Genomic DNA, 17,409 nt, shown 5'->3' on the forward strand with positions numbered 1-17,409 from the left:
ACAGACTCTACAAAGAATTCAATCAAAGAACAGTTACGAAAATTTGTCCTTTCAAGGAGCTCCAATTCCCACCCTACATCCCATCATCAGGCTTTGGAAACTAAGCAAATTTATAATTGTAAACGAAAATTTGAGCACATTTAAATGGTTAAATATAATAAATTACCAATTTAAATTTTTTGTTTTTAAAGTGATATTGACATTGTGACACTTTTTACTACCAAGTTCTATTTTATGGTTAAGAAGTTATTTATTAACTTCAAATTATAGATTTAGGAATACGTATTACGCAAAAAAATAGAAAAATATGTCATTTAATTATCTTTTATATTCCTATACCAAACCGGATCCGGCCGGACTACAGCCAAAATCCGGCCGGATCCGGCCGGATTGAAAACCAATCCGGTTTGCAATCCCTAATTGGGATTTTTGAAATGGGTTTCTAAAATATCCACCGGTTTTTTCCTTACATAAAAAAAAATCGATATAATAATTAATATATCGTAATTACATAAATCAGTAGGTACACGGCGGGAAGAAGTTGATAACTCGAGAAATAGAACTTAATATAACATGAGGTTCCAATTCCGAACTGGCAACATGCTGTACTTACCTACCTATAACACTGATACATTTTAAATCAGTTTTACACCTCATATTATTTCTTAACAATCTAATTAACAGCACTACATTAGAAACGATAGGTACAGTCAAGGTATTAAATATCGATACGGACAAATTGCCAAAAATATGTACACACTACCTTAATGTATGGGCTATAAGGGCGTGTATACATATTTTTGGCACTTTGTCCGTATCGATCTTTCATACCTTGACTGTACATAGTATATTCCAGGGAACATTACCATAATTTACTTAAATAGTATCACAAACTTTCCTTCGTCAGCGTAGACTTCAGTTGGTTCTAGTGTAGAAAGGACATTAACATTATATGGTATATGCAAAAATCACACCATGACAACCACTTATTCAACATTCGAAGCTTTCAGGCCCCATTTCAACGCGCTCGCCTATGTGGCATATTTCAAAATAATTCCTAAACCATCTTCAGGAGTAAAGCATACATTACACACCGTATATCGCGCGGTTGTATGGTTTTTGGTTATAATTTATAACCTACAGCATGTCATACGAGTTATTCAGGTATCTATTCTAAAATTAGTTTTTCATCATTAGGCGGGTCCACACAGAGCGAGCATACGCGCGAGGCAATTTCCTCACGCACAAACCGACCAGTGGAGACGTGCCTCAGCCGAGGCGGCGCGCTGAGGCGAGGAAAACGCGCACGCCGAATATTAAATTAAATGCCTAGACTAATGAAATAGGAACGTATTATGATAATCCAAATAAAAAAAACATATAAGGCCATGTTACAACTTTCGAAATGAAGTCTACCTAAATAAGTACATACCCTAATTTACTTAGTCGTCTAATTTAGGAATGAGCGGAAAGCTAGGTAACTCGGAATCATAAATTCGGTTAGAAGTACTGTGCTAAATTATGTAACATTTTTTTTAAATGTCAGGATGCTCAATTAATAGGTATCGTGTTAAAATCTGGTATTGAACGCAGGCGCGCCACAGCACGGAGCAAGCAGTGAACACGCTGTTCGTTCTTCTGACCACGATCAACACGCTGGGGAAGCAGGTGGCTTTCAACTCGCGCGTCGAGCGCGTGGACCGACTCGTCGCCACTATAGAAGGTGTAGACTAGTAAAGAGAATGGACACAATACGGCAAAGTTTTGAATACTGTCCGTCTAATATTATTATAAATACATAGAAAGCATCTATAATTCGGGAAAAAAATATTCGTTCGTACCTAGTCATCACGCAAAAATTAATCCAGGACCACTAGCTTAGGTGCTAGTTAATATATACTAAGTTAATATACCGATCTAAAGCGACGGAACTCTTCGTAATGTTTTTTTTATATATTTTTTTTATAATGCGAGGGCCGACACGCATTGGGTGAATTGGGTTGTTTTTTTTAATACTATTTGTTCTATCCAAGGACCACTGTTTATGGCTCGCAACACTTATGACGAGAAGGTGTTGCGCAGTAACGCTTGGATCATGTCTCGACTACTGATGATGTACCACGGTTCTATCTACCTATGCGGCGCCATGTGGGGGATCTCACCGCTGGTTAGCAAGCTTTCGGGCGAGGTGGAACTCACTGGGTACTTCCCATTCGACACCAGCGGCTGGCTAGGGTGTGTATCTATTAATCATAGACGATGTAACTCTATTTTCCCGTGCGGCGACATGGAGCACGTAGGTAATTGTATTCGAAAGAACCTCAAATTAAGCCAATGTTCAAATCAAAAAGTATTTATATCGTTAAAAAGTACTTAACATAAAATTCTCATGGTTGGGACTTCCTAGTAACTATGTAGGTATAGATAATTAAGCATACATGTGACAGCATGCAACTATTATATGGTTTTATTAAATTACAAGAGCTTCCGTCATCTAGGTAGTGATAAAAGCCGAAGCTTCTTGGAAATATAACGTAACATAGACGACGTTCCAACCAATCGTATTCGAAAATTATTTTGACTGAATAACCTCACAGTTGCATTTATCCCCGGTTGAGCTAGTTATTGTTTTAAAGTTATAAATGGTCGCTTCTTGTTTAGAATACTCGTTCCGTATACCTTTCAATTATATTTAAGGCTTTTAATGAATTTCAGGTTTGGAATTGCAGTAGCATTCAACACTATAGTGATAACATTACAAGGCTACGCCCATGTGACTATGGACTGCACAATAGTCTCCCTCCACGCCCAGACGAAGGTCCAACTCCAGATGTTGCGCAATAGTCTCGAGCACCTGACGGACTCCGTCGGGAAGACGGGAAGGGAAATATGCGTTCAGTCGACGGTTTACAAGGATATCGAGGATACAGCGTTTGGGGTGGTGTTGAAGAAAAGATTAACGCGCTGTGTGGAACACTATAAACTGATAGTGTGGTATGATTCATTGATACAATACCACATTGATAATAAACTTTTTCTACTCGTAGACTAGCTCTAATGGTTGAATTAAGATTTCGTATACCCTCCTGACACCTGGCGTCCTTTACAAAGTGCTAAATAGATAATAGTGGCCGGACATTTTTAAAACTTATTTAAGCAACGGACGACCGACCTACACGTAGCATCAATTCCCGAGTGTTTGAATTTTGCCGCTAAAACAGTCCTGGACGCTTATTTGGTTGTAACGAATGAAATTTAACCAATGGCGATAGTTTATCTTTGAGGTTCGACAGAGATATTGTGCCTATTGGCCGCCATTATTGCGACGAGTGCTCAGCAGTTGACAACAATGGGGGCACGTGGCCGACGCAGTAAGTAAAATTTAAAATGTTTTTGTTAAATTCACTTGTTTTTATAGTTCTTTTATAGAAGTAAAAATGATTATATTATCTTTCGAAATCATATACTTTAGCGAACAAACAAAATATGAAAAATAGAGTAAATAAATCATCGTAAATATTTTGAACCTATAGAAACGTACTTCGTTCGTTATTCTTGTTTTAGGTATGTGAAGTTGATCTTACATAAACCACTTTAAAAGTAGTGTACCTATATAATAATTTCAACGTTACGAGACCGCGATATAACGATATAACAGATATAAGTATTAAATAAATCGGAGTGTGAAGAATCAAGCGAGGATGAAGAGTTCACTCCGTGTACATCTGGACTAATTGGATCACGATCTTCGGCAGATGAAGAATTGAGCGATAGTTCCGATAGCGACTATAGCGAGGATGGAGGCAATTTACCAACAGGTCGAGGTCGTAGTCTCATCAGGAGTACTGTCGTCGCGGTCGGGGCAGAGGACGTACTTACTCGCTCAGGCGTTCGTACTCATGGAGGCACTTGCAGTCAAGGTCCAGGTCGGCCACAAGATGTTCCTTTGTTGAAACGTGATAAGTTTGATGTTGACGTGCCAACTCTGTCCTCATCATCTTACTTGCCATACATTCTGGATCCATCAAATATGAGCGAGTATGTGGAATAATACTTGTATGATGAGTTGTACAATTTAATTGTAGAAAAGTCTAACCAGATAGCTATAGAAAAATTTGGTACTTAAGTCTCTTAGATTATCTATTCAGGAATACAAATGATACATATTTTGTGGAATTAAATTAAAATAAATAATTATTTTGAATAATTTGTTTGATTTATATGTATAAATCACTACTATTACAACAAAAAAAACACACCCAATTATAACAGGTAAGTTCCACATATCGCCCGTGGTCTTCATAATCAGTATTAAGTAGACTTACCACGAGTTTGACACTGACATATTTGTTATAGCGTAACTTATTTTCTATGCATCTCGCTCGTACTGGCATCCTATTAGTGCGAGCGAGATGTATAGAAAGTAAGTTACGAACACGTCAGTTAATATGTAGAGTCAAACTCGTGGTAAGGCTACAGTTGCACTACATCAAATTAGTAGTTTACGAGAGGAAATGCTTGAGTTGCTTAAGAATACATTCAAATCACCATACATGTGCCTTTAAAAATTGAGGAGTTCCCTCAATTCCTCGTGGATTCCATCATCAGATCAGAACCAAAAATATTATGGGACTACCTTGGAGGTAACTTCTTTCAAACAAAAAAAAGAATTACTCAAATCGGAGCACGGGTGTCGGAGTAATCGGTGAACATATCACATTAAAAATATAACAACAGTCATAAAATGAATCATCATTTTGATGAAGTGGATCTGATGATCTGATGATCATCACTTCATCCAAATGATGGTTTTTGAGAGAAAATGCTCGGTTTGCTTAAGAAAACACCCAAATTACCGTACACGTGCCTTTAAAAAATGAGGAGTTCCCTCAATTCCTCAGGGACCCCATCATCAGATCAGAACCCAATTAAAATTGGACCAACTTGGAGGTAACTCCTTTCAAACAAAAAAAGAATCGCTCAAATCGAACCAAAGGTGTCGGAGTAATCGGTGTACACACAAAAAAAATGGCCACAACCGAATACAGAACCTCCTTCTATGAAATTGATGTCGGTTAAAAATGTAGACAGACGTGCGACTCCCGCCCCGAGCCCGTTTAGTCTTTTCTATGGAAACGCGGCGGCACGTGATTGGTCTTTTTAGGGTTCCGTACCCAAAGGGTCAAACGGGACCCTATTACTGTCCTCCCCTATTACTCCGCTGTCCGTCTGTCCGTCCATCTGTCACCATGCTGTATCTCATGAACTGTGATAGTTAGCCAGTTGAAATTTCTACAGATTATGTATTTCTGTTGCCGCTATAACAACAAATACTAAAAACAGTATAAAATAAATATTTCTTTCCGATCTCGAGGTTCTCATTCGGGCGGGGTCAGTTCTTGGATGGGTGACCGTTTTTATAGATAATGGTACGGAACCCTTCCTGTGCGAGTCCGACTCGCACTTGGCCGATTTTTTTTACAGTGGACTACAGCGTATTGAAATGAATCTTATAGTTCAGTGGGAGCCCATACATTAAAAGTACCTACGCAGTTATAGTTTGGTATACGAAAACTTAACTCAACCATTACAGTCGACGAGTTTACATATTTTGATGGTGCGTTGGGTTCGTGTCGTGTACCTAATTGGTCCCAACGCCGCAACATCATTTTTATATATAAATACTTAATACGCTAATGTAAAAATATTTCTAATCAAAGTTAGTTCTAGTTATAGGTAGTTCTAGTGAGTAAATCATGCTATAATAGTACATTACGATACAAGTGCGAAAAATAGGAAATTCGAAACGAGTGGCGATAAATTAAAACACGACCGAAGGGAGTGTTTTAAATCGACACGAGTTGCGAATTACCTATTCGCACATGTATCGTACAACGTTTTACAGTACATATGGCCCTTTAAATGTTCGACACAGTAACATAATATGCTACTTCTCGCACTAGTGCTATAAAGTAGCCCCATATGTACTGTAAATGTACTTTTCGTAGGTTCCACAGTGAGGTGGAAGCAGTGTTCAGCGAGGCCATGATAGTCCAGTTTTTTGTTATTGCTTGGGTTATTTGCATGACAGTTTACAAGATCGCTGGTGTAAGTTTTTTATGCGTACATTATTTGTAGTCAACTTCATATTTAATATGATAAAACACTAATTCAAAACCGTATTTTTTCAGTTAAGCCTGGTATCGGCGGAATTTTTCAGCATGTTTGTGTATCTCGGCTGCATGCTGGGACAGCTTTTCATCTATTGTTACTATGGGACTCAGGTCAAGGCTGAGGTTAGTAAATTCATTAGGTACCAAGGTAAAAATTATACTTACTTTCTAATAATAATGTGATTACAATGACTACCTATGGATAGAGAATATAGAATGCAGATTCTTAATCCTAATAATTTATAACTTAGAGAATGACAAAGGATACTTTTTATCCCGGAATTCATCCCTACACTTTTCACCTACATTATTCTCAGAGCGAGTTCATCAACTATTCTATCTACCGGTGCGATTGGGTGTCGCTTTCGCCGCGGTTCCGCGCACTTCTGCTAATCCTGATGTCAAGAGGCATGCGGCCCGTGGCACCGCGCATCGCCTACATCATCCCTATGTCTATCGAGACCTATATTTCGGTAACTCTTAATTCACATTCAGACTCATTGTTTGAGGTTTTGCGCACTACCCGTGGCACGCCGCCCGTGGAGCCGCGCATCGCCCACATCATCTCCATGTCATTCGAGCCTGAATATCGGTAGGTAATGGTAATACTTTCAGTTCACACTCAGACACGCTAATCCTGATGATCAGGGGCTCGTGCGACCCTCAGCGCCGCGTTACGCCTTAATCATCCCCGTTGCATTTTGCCCTTGCAAACTATTATATATATTTTCCAGTTGCACCAACCACAGTTAGCAGACTAGTCAACGTCACGCAGCAGAGATCTACGGAACACCCCATACAAAAAAAAAAATCGAATGCTTCAACGGCGAGAGATGGTTTGATGCAAACCGACCCTTAACTTACGCTCAGACTCTCACAGTCGCTTGCTACCGCTGAAGTTCATAGTAATGGGCACGCGGCCTGTGTCAGTGCGCACCGTCTACATCCCTATCTCACATGAGATTTGAGAGCTGCATAAGTATCGGTAACATTCTAAGTTCACACTTAGACTCTCGCTGATGGCAATGGGCAGCGCCTACAACATCCATATCCACAATATTCTCATGTAACTCTCAATTTCCTGAAAACTGAAACAACACAATTTACTACGCTGCTGATAGGAATATATATTTTTCTAAGGTAAGTGGTCACGATGGAGGTGCTTCCAACACGTATGCAGGTTTGTCATATAGGTACTCGTCAGGCAGGTACAGTTGGATCATAGTGACCTTTGCTCCAACTGACCTTATTTCAAAGTTAATAATAAGTGTTCGTAACTAAGGGGTTTTATAGTTTTTAGACTTAAAATTAGTTACCTATTAGTAAGACAAACAAAAACATATCTAATAATAAGTTTATGACACGAAATCAATAAATTGTCGTGTTCACAGGTGCTGCGCTCATCTTACACGTTGTTAACTTTTTTAGAACGAAAGTAAACAAACTATCTTCAATCAATCGCAACATTCGCAACAGCTGTTGGTTACGTTCGTGGGCAGTTCGTTTTATTTGTATGCTTTAAAATAAATATTTCTGCACATAGATAATGTTGTTTATTTTTGTTGTGAATGGAGAGTAAGTAATAGGAAGTACCTATTACTTAATACCGCAATAACTATTAGAATCCTATTAGAAATTCCTACGGTACCTACATAAGGTATAAAATATAGTTTTGCTCGACCGTATCTGTGAATAATCCAGCACTTCTAGATTATCTATCACCACTAAAATAATTGGGTAGGTGCCCAATCTACTTGAATTATTTTATCCGTATCGAATCCCCATAAACTATCTGGTACCTATAGTCGCGCGTGAACCGTGGCGCAAACAACTATCGGGAATCGCTCGTAAACTCACCGCTGTTTAATCTCCGACTCCATTTAACGGTCTTTATACGAGCCGAGGACGCGGCACGGCCGCAAGTCACCAGATTTCCAAACACCGCCGCATTTTGCTCTGTCTACCTTTATTTTTACTTTAGGTATACGAGACCATAAAATTCAGCGGTTATTAACTTCTACGGAAAACTAGGCCACGAATCTTAAAGCAGTTTATACATAGGTTTGGCTTTAAACGGCAGCTTTTCAAACTGATGATGATAAGTAAATTCGTAAACAACACGTTTCGTAAGCTATGATCAGATGGAATATAGTTACTTACTTATGAATAAAATGAACACCGAGACCGTCTGATAATATTCTTGATAAATGTCATTTAATTTGATGCATTTTTTCAGTAAGTATGTCGTCTAACAATATTTTAAAAATCTATTAAACGGTAAAGTTTGCGTCCGACGTCCCGCGTTGAGTCACGACTGCGGCAGACAATCGCGCCGACCCGCCTCTTCAGTACTCCGTACGACGTAAGTGCCGAAAGTCGTGTAAAAAGTTGTATCCGGTGGCGGATACCGCGCGAGTGTGTGGAATTTCGTTTATAAATACGGTGCGGAGAGCGACGGCGGGATCCGAGGGCGCTGGGCGTCCGCGCAGCGCGCAGCCGCGGGTCGGCGGCGCAGGCATGCGCGCGCGATGATCTTCACGGGCGGGGGGCGCCGCCGAGCCTCGCCCGCGCCCGCGGCGCGCGCGCCCAGGCACTCCGCCCAGCGACTCGCGAATGACGTGAGTTTCTTGCGGCTTCATAACAACATTGGTATAAATTAACGTTGAGCGCAATTTGTGAATTAGGTATCTACCGATTTTATCAACCGCATACAACGCTAATGCAAAAGTCATAAAGATTAGCATTATAGCTACTTACTTTTAATTACTTATCTTGTGACTAAAACTTTAAATACTATGTAGGTACCCAGACCACCATACCATAGCACCAATTGTAGAATTAAGGGTAGGTTCAGGGACGATATTAGGGACGATAGTAGGTACCTGCGTTAAACCTCTATGCGCGTTAAACTCATTATTTAATCTCGCAGCTCAGTATTTGCTACATTAATTGCTGAGTAGGCAACTGTACCTAATCGAAATAAAATAAATCACAAAGGAAGAAAACCGCTTTTAAAAATAATAAAACAAAAGATTATCCTGTTTAAGTATATGCGTTAAAAACTGATATACTTGAAGTCGGTACCTAGGCAAATCTCAAACCGTATCATGTTGTTGTACGGAAGATTGCCTTCCATAATGAAGGGATCGAACAGACGAACATGGTATGGACTGCGCCAAGGTATGGGTTCGGTTCGACCATGTGTTATTAGGTACCTACAGAAAGAATGTAAGCAATTTAGATATAATTAATTATATAGCACGCAGGTGTGAAGTTTGTATTGAGATTTTTCCGGTCCAGTGAACTTTATTTATGATTAAGATATAGGAATTCAATGATCTAGAATTCTACTCTTACATGCCAAATTTCAACAAACGCTGTTCCGTTATTTAGCCGGAAAAGGTGACAAAGAAACAGACGGAGTTACTTTCACGTTTATAGTATTAGTACAGATGTACCTGGTCTAAGTGGTCTTGGTTGTGAATATTGGACTTAAAGCTGATTATTATTGGTACCGACTTCAAACATGTCAGTTGGTAACGCATATACTTAAATAGGATAATATTTAAAACTTTTTAAAGTCGGTTTTTTATTTTTTTGTAAACAGATTTGATTTTTACATTCTTAGTTTTAAGGTACCTATTGTTAAGAGCTTATGAGTGACGTTGTGACGCATGAATTAAAAAACACATGTTTAACACTGAATTCGCGAACTTTCCTAAATATTCAAGATTTTCCTCAAGTCCGTTCCCTTAATTTCTCATGGTTTATATTATCAGATTAAAACTAAATCAATATGGGACTACCTTGGATGTGAATCGTTTCAAACAAAAAAAAATATTATTCAAATCGGACCACGCGAGGCTCGGATTATTAATTAATCCGACTACCTAGGATTAATCGGTCAACATGCATTAAAAATAAATTGCCACAACCTAATACTTACATAACCCCTACCTTCTTTGAGATGGATTGAAGTCGGTTAAAATTCTAGAAACGGATGAGAAATTTGGTCCTCGAAATAGACCTGATGCGCAGTTATAGTATGAGTTAGCCAACAATGTGCATTTCGAGTAATGGATTATTTATTTTTAACAACAATGTCAAAATAAAAAATCCAATTCAAGAACAGCCGAGCTAATTTCAGTCCATCGTAGGTAGGTGTAGTAGGTAAGTATCTAAATTAAGACTGTTTATTTACCTACTCAATCAATCTCGCATCGGAATCCACCAATCGTCATCCCCATCTTGTTACATTTTCCGACAGTGAGTGATCTAGAAATGTTTTTATCACGCTTTAATGTATTTTACGGGCCAAGCCAATTGATGAAACTCGTCGCTTTACGTAAAAGCCAAAATGTCGAGATTGTCGAGTAGTTCAGTTGTGTGAATTTATAAGAACTTCCAACACTATTAATAACAGCGCAACGCGATTACACATATGAGACAACTGATGAATTCTGATATTTAAGAAGGTAGTAGGTACGCTTTAAAAATTCATCATTTTAAATCGTCAAATGAAGAAAAGGGTTTTTTACCTACGCGAAATTCATTTTTCACCGCACCAGCTCGGAAAGGATATATTTATATGTATTTCAAAACTAATGAGTAAGCTGAATTGTATCTATAAGAGTGGCAAAGTAATATCTAATGCAAAGTTTTAGTTGTTTCCTCGTCTTGTAGGCTGGTAGAATTATTGTCTTTTTAAATTTTAAGTGATAATTTTGAATGATAAATATTTCATTCGAATTGTATTTGTAACGATCACTGGAATTTCTCTCGCGATGGTGTGGTGAAAAATGTCGGGTTTCAATCGGGTGCAATGTTTGTTTAACCTTCGTGCCTTGAAAGTCTTGAAACCTTCAAGATTCCACCTTTCTAATCACTCGCTAGCTCGCTACGGAATCTTTCGCTTGCTCGGGTATCAATATTAGCTTAGAAAGGGGTTAAAGAACAACTTTTCCCTCTTGTATAACAAAAACCTATTACCTACTCTCGAGTCGTAATCCCGGTTCTCCACCCCACCGAGTGGGGGACGCTGCATTAGCCCCGAATCCACGGGGTGCGCGCGCAAGCTGTCCAGTGGCGGGATCCAGTGCTCGGGCCATAGTTTGGAGACCTGTGTTATAAATAATTGTAGTCAGTATTTCTATGAATAATACTCGCTATAATTATAATATCCATTGTGCATTACTTGTACACAGAGAATAAAGATCCACATGTTCTGTAATTACCTCATAAATTATAGCAATCTTAATGATCCAGGTAATAGATGCATATAAGTAAGCAGTAAATCAACTTCAGTTCAACGCACGCATTCCGGGACCGTATTCAGAAACAAAAATTGTACTTATACCTACTTAGAGTCGAACCAAGCTATGGACTTTGCAATGATAAGTGTCATCAAAACGTGAAGTTTCTTTGAAAATATGACCTATTCGAAAAAGGGCTTTTCTTACTTGCTAGGAGTGTCATTTTTCTGATCTAGGACACTATTTTTTTTTGCGTACTATATTTTTATCTTAAATAATTTTGAATACAAAATGCGCATATTAAGTTTGAATGAACATTTATTCACTTTAAATTAAATATAATTACAAAGGTGATCGCGGGACGTGTCGTCGGTTCGGATCGAGAAAGAAGAGAGAGAGTTGCCACATGCAAATTATAGGGCAACTACAAAATATGTTGCTATATAGAAAAATAACTTAAGCTAAGCTTACACGCTATATGTTTTGTATTAAACAGGTGATGTGAAAAGCAGTATGTGTCACATGGTAGCAAAATTATTTTCCAAAATTGAACCACGAGCGTAGAGAGTGGTTCGAGAAGTGGAATCTTGAGCGTTGCGAGGGTTTCAAGGCACGAGGGTTAAACAAATTTTGCCTCCGAGTGAAACACAAAATTTTTCACCACACCAACGCGAGGAAAATACTAACTATGAAATACCAAAAAAATCAAACCTAATCAAATCCAACTGAACGTAATAAAAAATGTATCATTCAAAATCATCATTTAAAAGTCAATTCTACCAGCTAACATAAGGAAACGACTCAAAATTTGCATCTGATTACTTTGCCCCACATGTGGATAAAATGCAACTTTCTCATTAGTTTTTGAACAATCAAGAGGATTATCATTTTTGAAGACCTATCCATAGATATCCCACACGCATGGGTGTGATGAAAAAAAAAAAAAATTTTTTATTTATTGGAGTATTAAAAAAAACTACTTACTAGATCTCGTTCAAACCAATTTCCGGTGGAAGTTTGCATGGTAATGTATATTATATTTTTTTTTTAGATTTTTCATTCTGTTATTTTAGAAGTTACAGGGGGGGGGGGGACACAATTTTTTCACTTTGGAAGTGTCTCTCGCGCAAACTATTCAGTTTAGAAAAAAATGATATTAGAAACCTAAATATCATTTTTGAAGACCTATCCGTAGATACCCCACATGTATGGGTTTGATGAAAAAAAAGTTTTTTTTTTTTTAATTTTATGACATTAAAAAAAACTACTTGCTAGATCTCGTTCAAACCAATTTTCGGTGGAAGTTTGCATGGCAATGTATATTATATTTTTTTTTTAGATTTTTCATTTTGTTGTTTTAGAAGTTACGGGGTCCCATGTACCAACATTTTAGCACTTTGGAAATGTCTCTCGCGCAAACTATTCAGTTTAGAAAAAAATTATGTTAGAAATCTCAATATCATTTTTAAAGACCTATCTATAGATACCCCACACGTATGGGTTTGATGAAAAAAGATTTTCTGAGTTTCAGTTCTAAGTATGGGGAACCCCCAAAATTTATTGTTTTTTTTTCTATTTTTGTGTAAACAACTAAACATCTTAATGCGGTTCTTAGAATACATCTACTTACCAAGTTTGAACAGTATAGCTCTTATAGTTTCGGAAAAAAGTGGCTGTGACATAATCGGACAGACAGACGGATATGACGAATCTATAAGGGTTCCGTTTTTTGCCATTTGGCTACGGACCCCTAAAAATCTAAGTGTCTGTATGTCTGGCGTATCCTACAGGTAGATATCTGGATACTTAAATTTGCTTAATTAATGTAAGAACACACGAAAGAATTGGTAACTGACGTTACAGTCTCGTGGAACTACCCTACTTTGGATTTGATTTTTTGGTATTTCATAATTAGAATTTTCCTCGCTTTGGTGTGGTGAAAATTGTTGTTTGACTCGGAGGCAAAGTTTTTTTAAACCTCGTGCCTTGAAACCCTCGCAACGCTCAAGATTCCACTTCTGGAACTACTCGCTACGGTACTGGTTCAATTTTGGAATATTTCGCTTGCTCGGGTATCAATATTAGCACGAGCAGTTAAACAACAACTTTGCACCCTTGTATAGCAAATAACTATAACTATTGTTGGAGTTGTTACGCGTGGAGCTATATAGTTAAAACACATGTCGATATAGGTACGAGAGTGGATTGAAAAATTCGCGGCCTGAATATTAAAAACAAAACAGAGGTTTTTTAATTTATTTTTATTTTTCTACATAGTCCCCATCGAGTTGAATGCACTTGTTCCATCTGGATTCCAGAGCCATTACACCACTTTTGAAGAAGCTTTCCTCAAGACCTTCAAAATAGGCATCCACCTCAGCTTGGACCTCGGCGTTGCTTGAAAATTTCATACCACCCATATGTTTTTTTTAAATTGGGGAACAGATGAAAGTCCGATGTTGCTAAATCGGGTGAATAGGGTAGGTGGGGCAATAATTCAAACCCACATTTGGCAATCTCCGCCATCGATTTTAGTGACGTGTGAATACGTGCATTGTCCTGGTAGAAGATAACATTCTTTGTCAACATTCCAGGTCTTTTTATCTTCAGACCCTCGCGTAATCTACGTAATAACTCGCAATAATAGTCGGAATTTATAGTTTTACCTATGTGGAGATAGTCAACCATTATTATTCCCTTTGCATCCCAGAAAACAGATGCCATGACTTTATTGGCCGACAAAATTGCTTTGGCTTTTTTGGAAGGCGGAGATCCAGGTCGAACCCACTGCTTCGATTGCTGTTTGGTCTCTGGTGTATAGTGGTGGACCCACGTCTCGTCCATAGTTACAAATCTGTCCAAAAAGTCTTGAGTATCGGCTTCATACAGGTCTAGACATTCACGTGAATTAGTACGGCGAGCGATTTTTTGTTCCACTGAAAGAAGCCTCGGGACCCATCTCGCCGACACCTTGGGAAAATCTAATTCGTTGACTATAATATTTTGAGTTCTTTCATAAGAGATGCCTACGATGTCAGCTATTTCCCGCACCTTTAATCGCCGGTCTTTCATTATCATTTCGCATATAATTGTCACATTGTCCGTGTTAGTCACCGTTGTTGGCCTCCCGGGACGAGGGTCATCTGCGATACTATCTCGTCCACGCTTGAATTTTAGCTGCCCATTTTTTCACCATTGTATATGATGGACAGGATTGCCCTAATGTACTTTGCATATCATCATAATTTTGCTTCGGTGTCAATCCATTTTTATGCAGGTATTTAATCACAGCACGCTGCTCTAATTTCTCCATTTTCACGACACGTAACTTTAAATATGTCGTAAAATTGCTTTTAAATATTAAGACGCCAATTGAAATTTTGCGGGAAGACAGTTGAATAATGACAGTTCAAAATGGCGGCAGAAAAAAGAAAAAAGTTTTTTTTTAATTGGCCAGGCCGCGAATTTTTCAATCAACCCTCGTATGTAAAAACAGCGTGTATCATTCTCGCTTAGATAAGCCTTATAATAATAAGAATCTCGCATAATAATAAGTAGGCCGCGATCAGTTTCTGTTAAATTCATCACATGGAATGCAATTTTTTAGCAAACCATTTATCAAAGACAAGCATCATATTTTACCAATCTAAATACGCCTCCTGATACCTGAATGACGCACGTCAGACTTCCACAAACGTTTAACTCGTTCACTTCCCTATTTATATCCGTGCATTGCAGGAGCGAAGCAACCTTGGTGCTCTTTACCAGATTCCAGATCCTCGTAGCACTGATGGAGCGGCATTCGGACGGATCTGATCTTGATTCGACGTTACTTGCAGCGTATCACTATGGAAGGAAGAGGCAACGAACAAAATCTCCATATATCAAAAAGTGCCCGACAAAAAACCATAAATAGGTGGCGCTACAATACCTAGAATATCTGAGAAAAATCTAATCATATAGACAGCGCACTTCACTGCGTCAATAACGACTAGGTTCTGAGTTACTCTAGCGCTATTCTGGAGAGATTTTGAACTATTATTTATGGCTGACAACTTTTGCAACAATTCTGCCTAAGAAGTTTCTGTTCCTTGCCTCTACCTATAGTATCACACTCGCACGTCATGCAATGTCATGCAAATGAATTTTTATACTTCGAATGCCACTCTATTGTACCTTACTAGGATCTGTAATCAGGTAAAGTGCACCAAGGTTGATACCCTAAAGCACCTACCTAAATAACAATCTGAGACAGTGTCATTATAAACGTCATAATTTCTTAGCCTTAATCAAATGCTATGCAGAGTTAGCTTGGTCCGACTGTTTGCTAAAGTTGCCTTAAAGTACAGTAATATAATAATTAATGTTAATCAAAACAATAATGAGTTGGTATAAGTATTTAATGCTTAAAAATGAACGTGACATGAGTCACTGATTCACGTGATGACGTGACCCACATCAAATAAATCTAACCCACAACGAGATTCTTGACAGACGAATTCTCGATTTTGGCCATTAGACATGCACTATAATAAGTATCTACAGTATAATTCAGAGTTGTAATCACCCGGATCCATGCCAGAGAATTCATAAAAACCTTGAGTCGCTTTCTATGACAATATGGTATTACTAGCGAGTCTTCAGCTGAAAGGGCGCGGGTACGGCCATTTTATTTGGCGATGGCTTTTCTGCCTAACAAGTGACGACGGGATTTGGCGATGCACCGAGTGCGCGCCGCGGTCGCTAGATGCCGTCGTGGTTTCGGGTACGTTGAACAAATTTCTCATTTCACGCCGACTCGAGCGTCTCGAATTCTTGGCTTGGAACGTTTTACAGCGATCTTGCTGAATGCACGCTTTAATGCAGCCCATGTTCCACTTAAAGCATGCGAGGCGTGGAGTTCGGTTGCGGGGAGGAATCTGAATTAGTTCAAAGATTTCAACTGTTTATATTTACATATACAAAGCGCACTACGTCATTTATTTACTTGCTCTTTAGTTTACCGATAAGTGGGTCGGCGTATTGTGGAAATATTTAAATAGTCCACAAGGATATTTTAGTTTAGTTAGCCTAATAACAATATACTGTTACCGTTTAAATGCAAGATATTTAAACGGTAACAGTATATTGTTATTAGGCTAAATCGTAATTGATGGTCTGAAATATTGCTGACTGCTTTTATTCGTCAACATGACCATAAATTGTTGGCAATCGCTCAAGTAAGCGTTATAAGTGTTGATTGATACGCGATCTGGGCTGTACGCAGTAAACATACTAAAAAGAACAATATCGTTTAGTTTATTTATGGGTATTATTATTTGGTAAAAACATTACTCGTCATAGGATTACAGTCATTCGGGGTTCGGGGTAAGAGCCAGGCCGCGAATTTTTCAATCAACCCTCGTATACAGTACAGATAAGTTCTGCGAGTATGGATTTTTCTATTGGAAATATCCCCCTCTTTTATAATATTAATTTTGATTTCCTAAATATTAATATACTTCTGAGATATTGGTAAAATAAGAAATATCTACCTTTTTGTGGTAATAACTTTTGACATTGTATGTGTGCTAATAAACGCTTCGAATACATTTTTCTAGACATCGTTACGAATGTAATGAAATATCACACGTATTTTTAGGAGTATAGGATCTCTATTTTTCACCGTTTTCTGTTATCGAGTAGACTACATGGTAACTTCTACATTAAACACATAAATAAATTGTGGATATTAAACGTAAAGCTACTAGAATAATCAAACAAAATTAAATTCCCTGTGCGTTTTATGTTTCATCCATACGAAAATCTGAATTTTAGTACACTTTTTGGACATCGAAAATTAAGTGCGTGCTCTTAACCCGAATGACCCTACCTACTGTTCCAAGGCATTCTTATAAACAGTGGCTCTTTCGAGTATGTGATTTAGACCAATCGCAAATAAAATAGTTGAACTGCAAGTAAAGAACTCAAGGACAATAAAAACG

The 17,409-nt window shown here is 38.2% G+C and overlaps 2 protein-coding genes and 1 long non-coding RNA gene across 6 annotated transcripts in view; 2 read left to right on the forward strand and 1 right to left on the reverse strand.

The window, feature by feature from the left end:
* Positions 1-821: 821 nt before the first annotated feature.
* LOC133519744 (odorant receptor 46a-like) lies at positions 822-8,229 on the forward strand. 2 transcript variants are annotated; one of them, XM_061853819.1, is made up of 8 exons: positions 822-1,164; positions 1,594-1,723; positions 2,034-2,235; positions 2,716-2,994; positions 6,009-6,108; positions 6,192-6,296; positions 6,491-6,646; positions 7,565-8,229. In XM_061853819.1, the coding sequence occupies exons 1-8, from the start codon at positions 976-978 to the stop codon at positions 7,610-7,612; spliced, it is 1,209 nt and encodes a 402-aa protein (XP_061709803.1). In that variant the 5' UTR covers positions 822-975; the 3' UTR covers positions 7,613-8,229. The 2 variants fall into 2 exon arrangements, with proteins under 2 accessions (XP_061709803.1, XP_061709802.1); XM_061853818.1 differs by lacking the exon at positions 7,565-8,229 and having other exon boundaries at positions 6,491-7,114.
* LOC133519745 (uncharacterized) lies at positions 7,180-15,943 on the reverse strand. The gene is made up of 3 exons (XR_009799665.1): positions 11,163-15,943; positions 8,334-8,806; positions 7,180-7,261 (listed from the first exon to the last, which is right to left on the reverse strand). It is a non-coding gene; the product is annotated as an uncharacterized LOC133519745 (long non-coding RNA).
* The window catches only part of LOC133519742 (putative protein kinase C delta type homolog), a 56,903-nt gene continuing 48,149 nt past the window's right edge, over positions 8,656-17,409 (forward strand). For 2 of the 3 annotated variants that reach the window (XM_061853813.1, XM_061853817.1), the window contains exon 1: positions 8,656-8,791. In XM_061853813.1, coding sequence (XP_061709797.1) covers positions 8,702-8,791 — 90 coding nt within the window. In that variant the 5' untranslated portion in view covers positions 8,656-8,701. Of the gene's footprint in view, positions 8,792-16,051; positions 16,191-17,409 lie in introns of those variants that run through there. The other variant, XM_061853814.1, reaches the window with a different exon arrangement.

This window comes from Cydia pomonella, chromosome 7, assembly GCF_033807575.1.
Source record: "Cydia pomonella isolate Wapato2018A chromosome 7, ilCydPomo1, whole genome shotgun sequence".
Lineage (NCBI taxonomy): Eukaryota > Metazoa > Arthropoda > Insecta > Lepidoptera > Tortricidae > Cydia > Cydia pomonella.

Excerpts from the sequence above, each read along its gene's own strand:
- LOC133519744 (XM_061853818.1), top strand. The coding sequence starts at position 976 with ATGACAACCACTTATTCAACATTCGAAGCTTTCAGGCCCCATTTCAAC. Across the intron at positions 2,236-2,715 it reads GACACCAGCGGCTGGCTAGG|GTTTGGAATTGCAGTAGCAT; the intron begins GTGTGTATCTAT and ends AATGAATTTCAG. Across the intron at positions 6,109-6,191 it reads CAGTTTACAAGATCGCTGGT|TTAAGCCTGGTATCGGCGGA; the intron begins GTAAGTTTTTTA and ends GTATTTTTTCAG.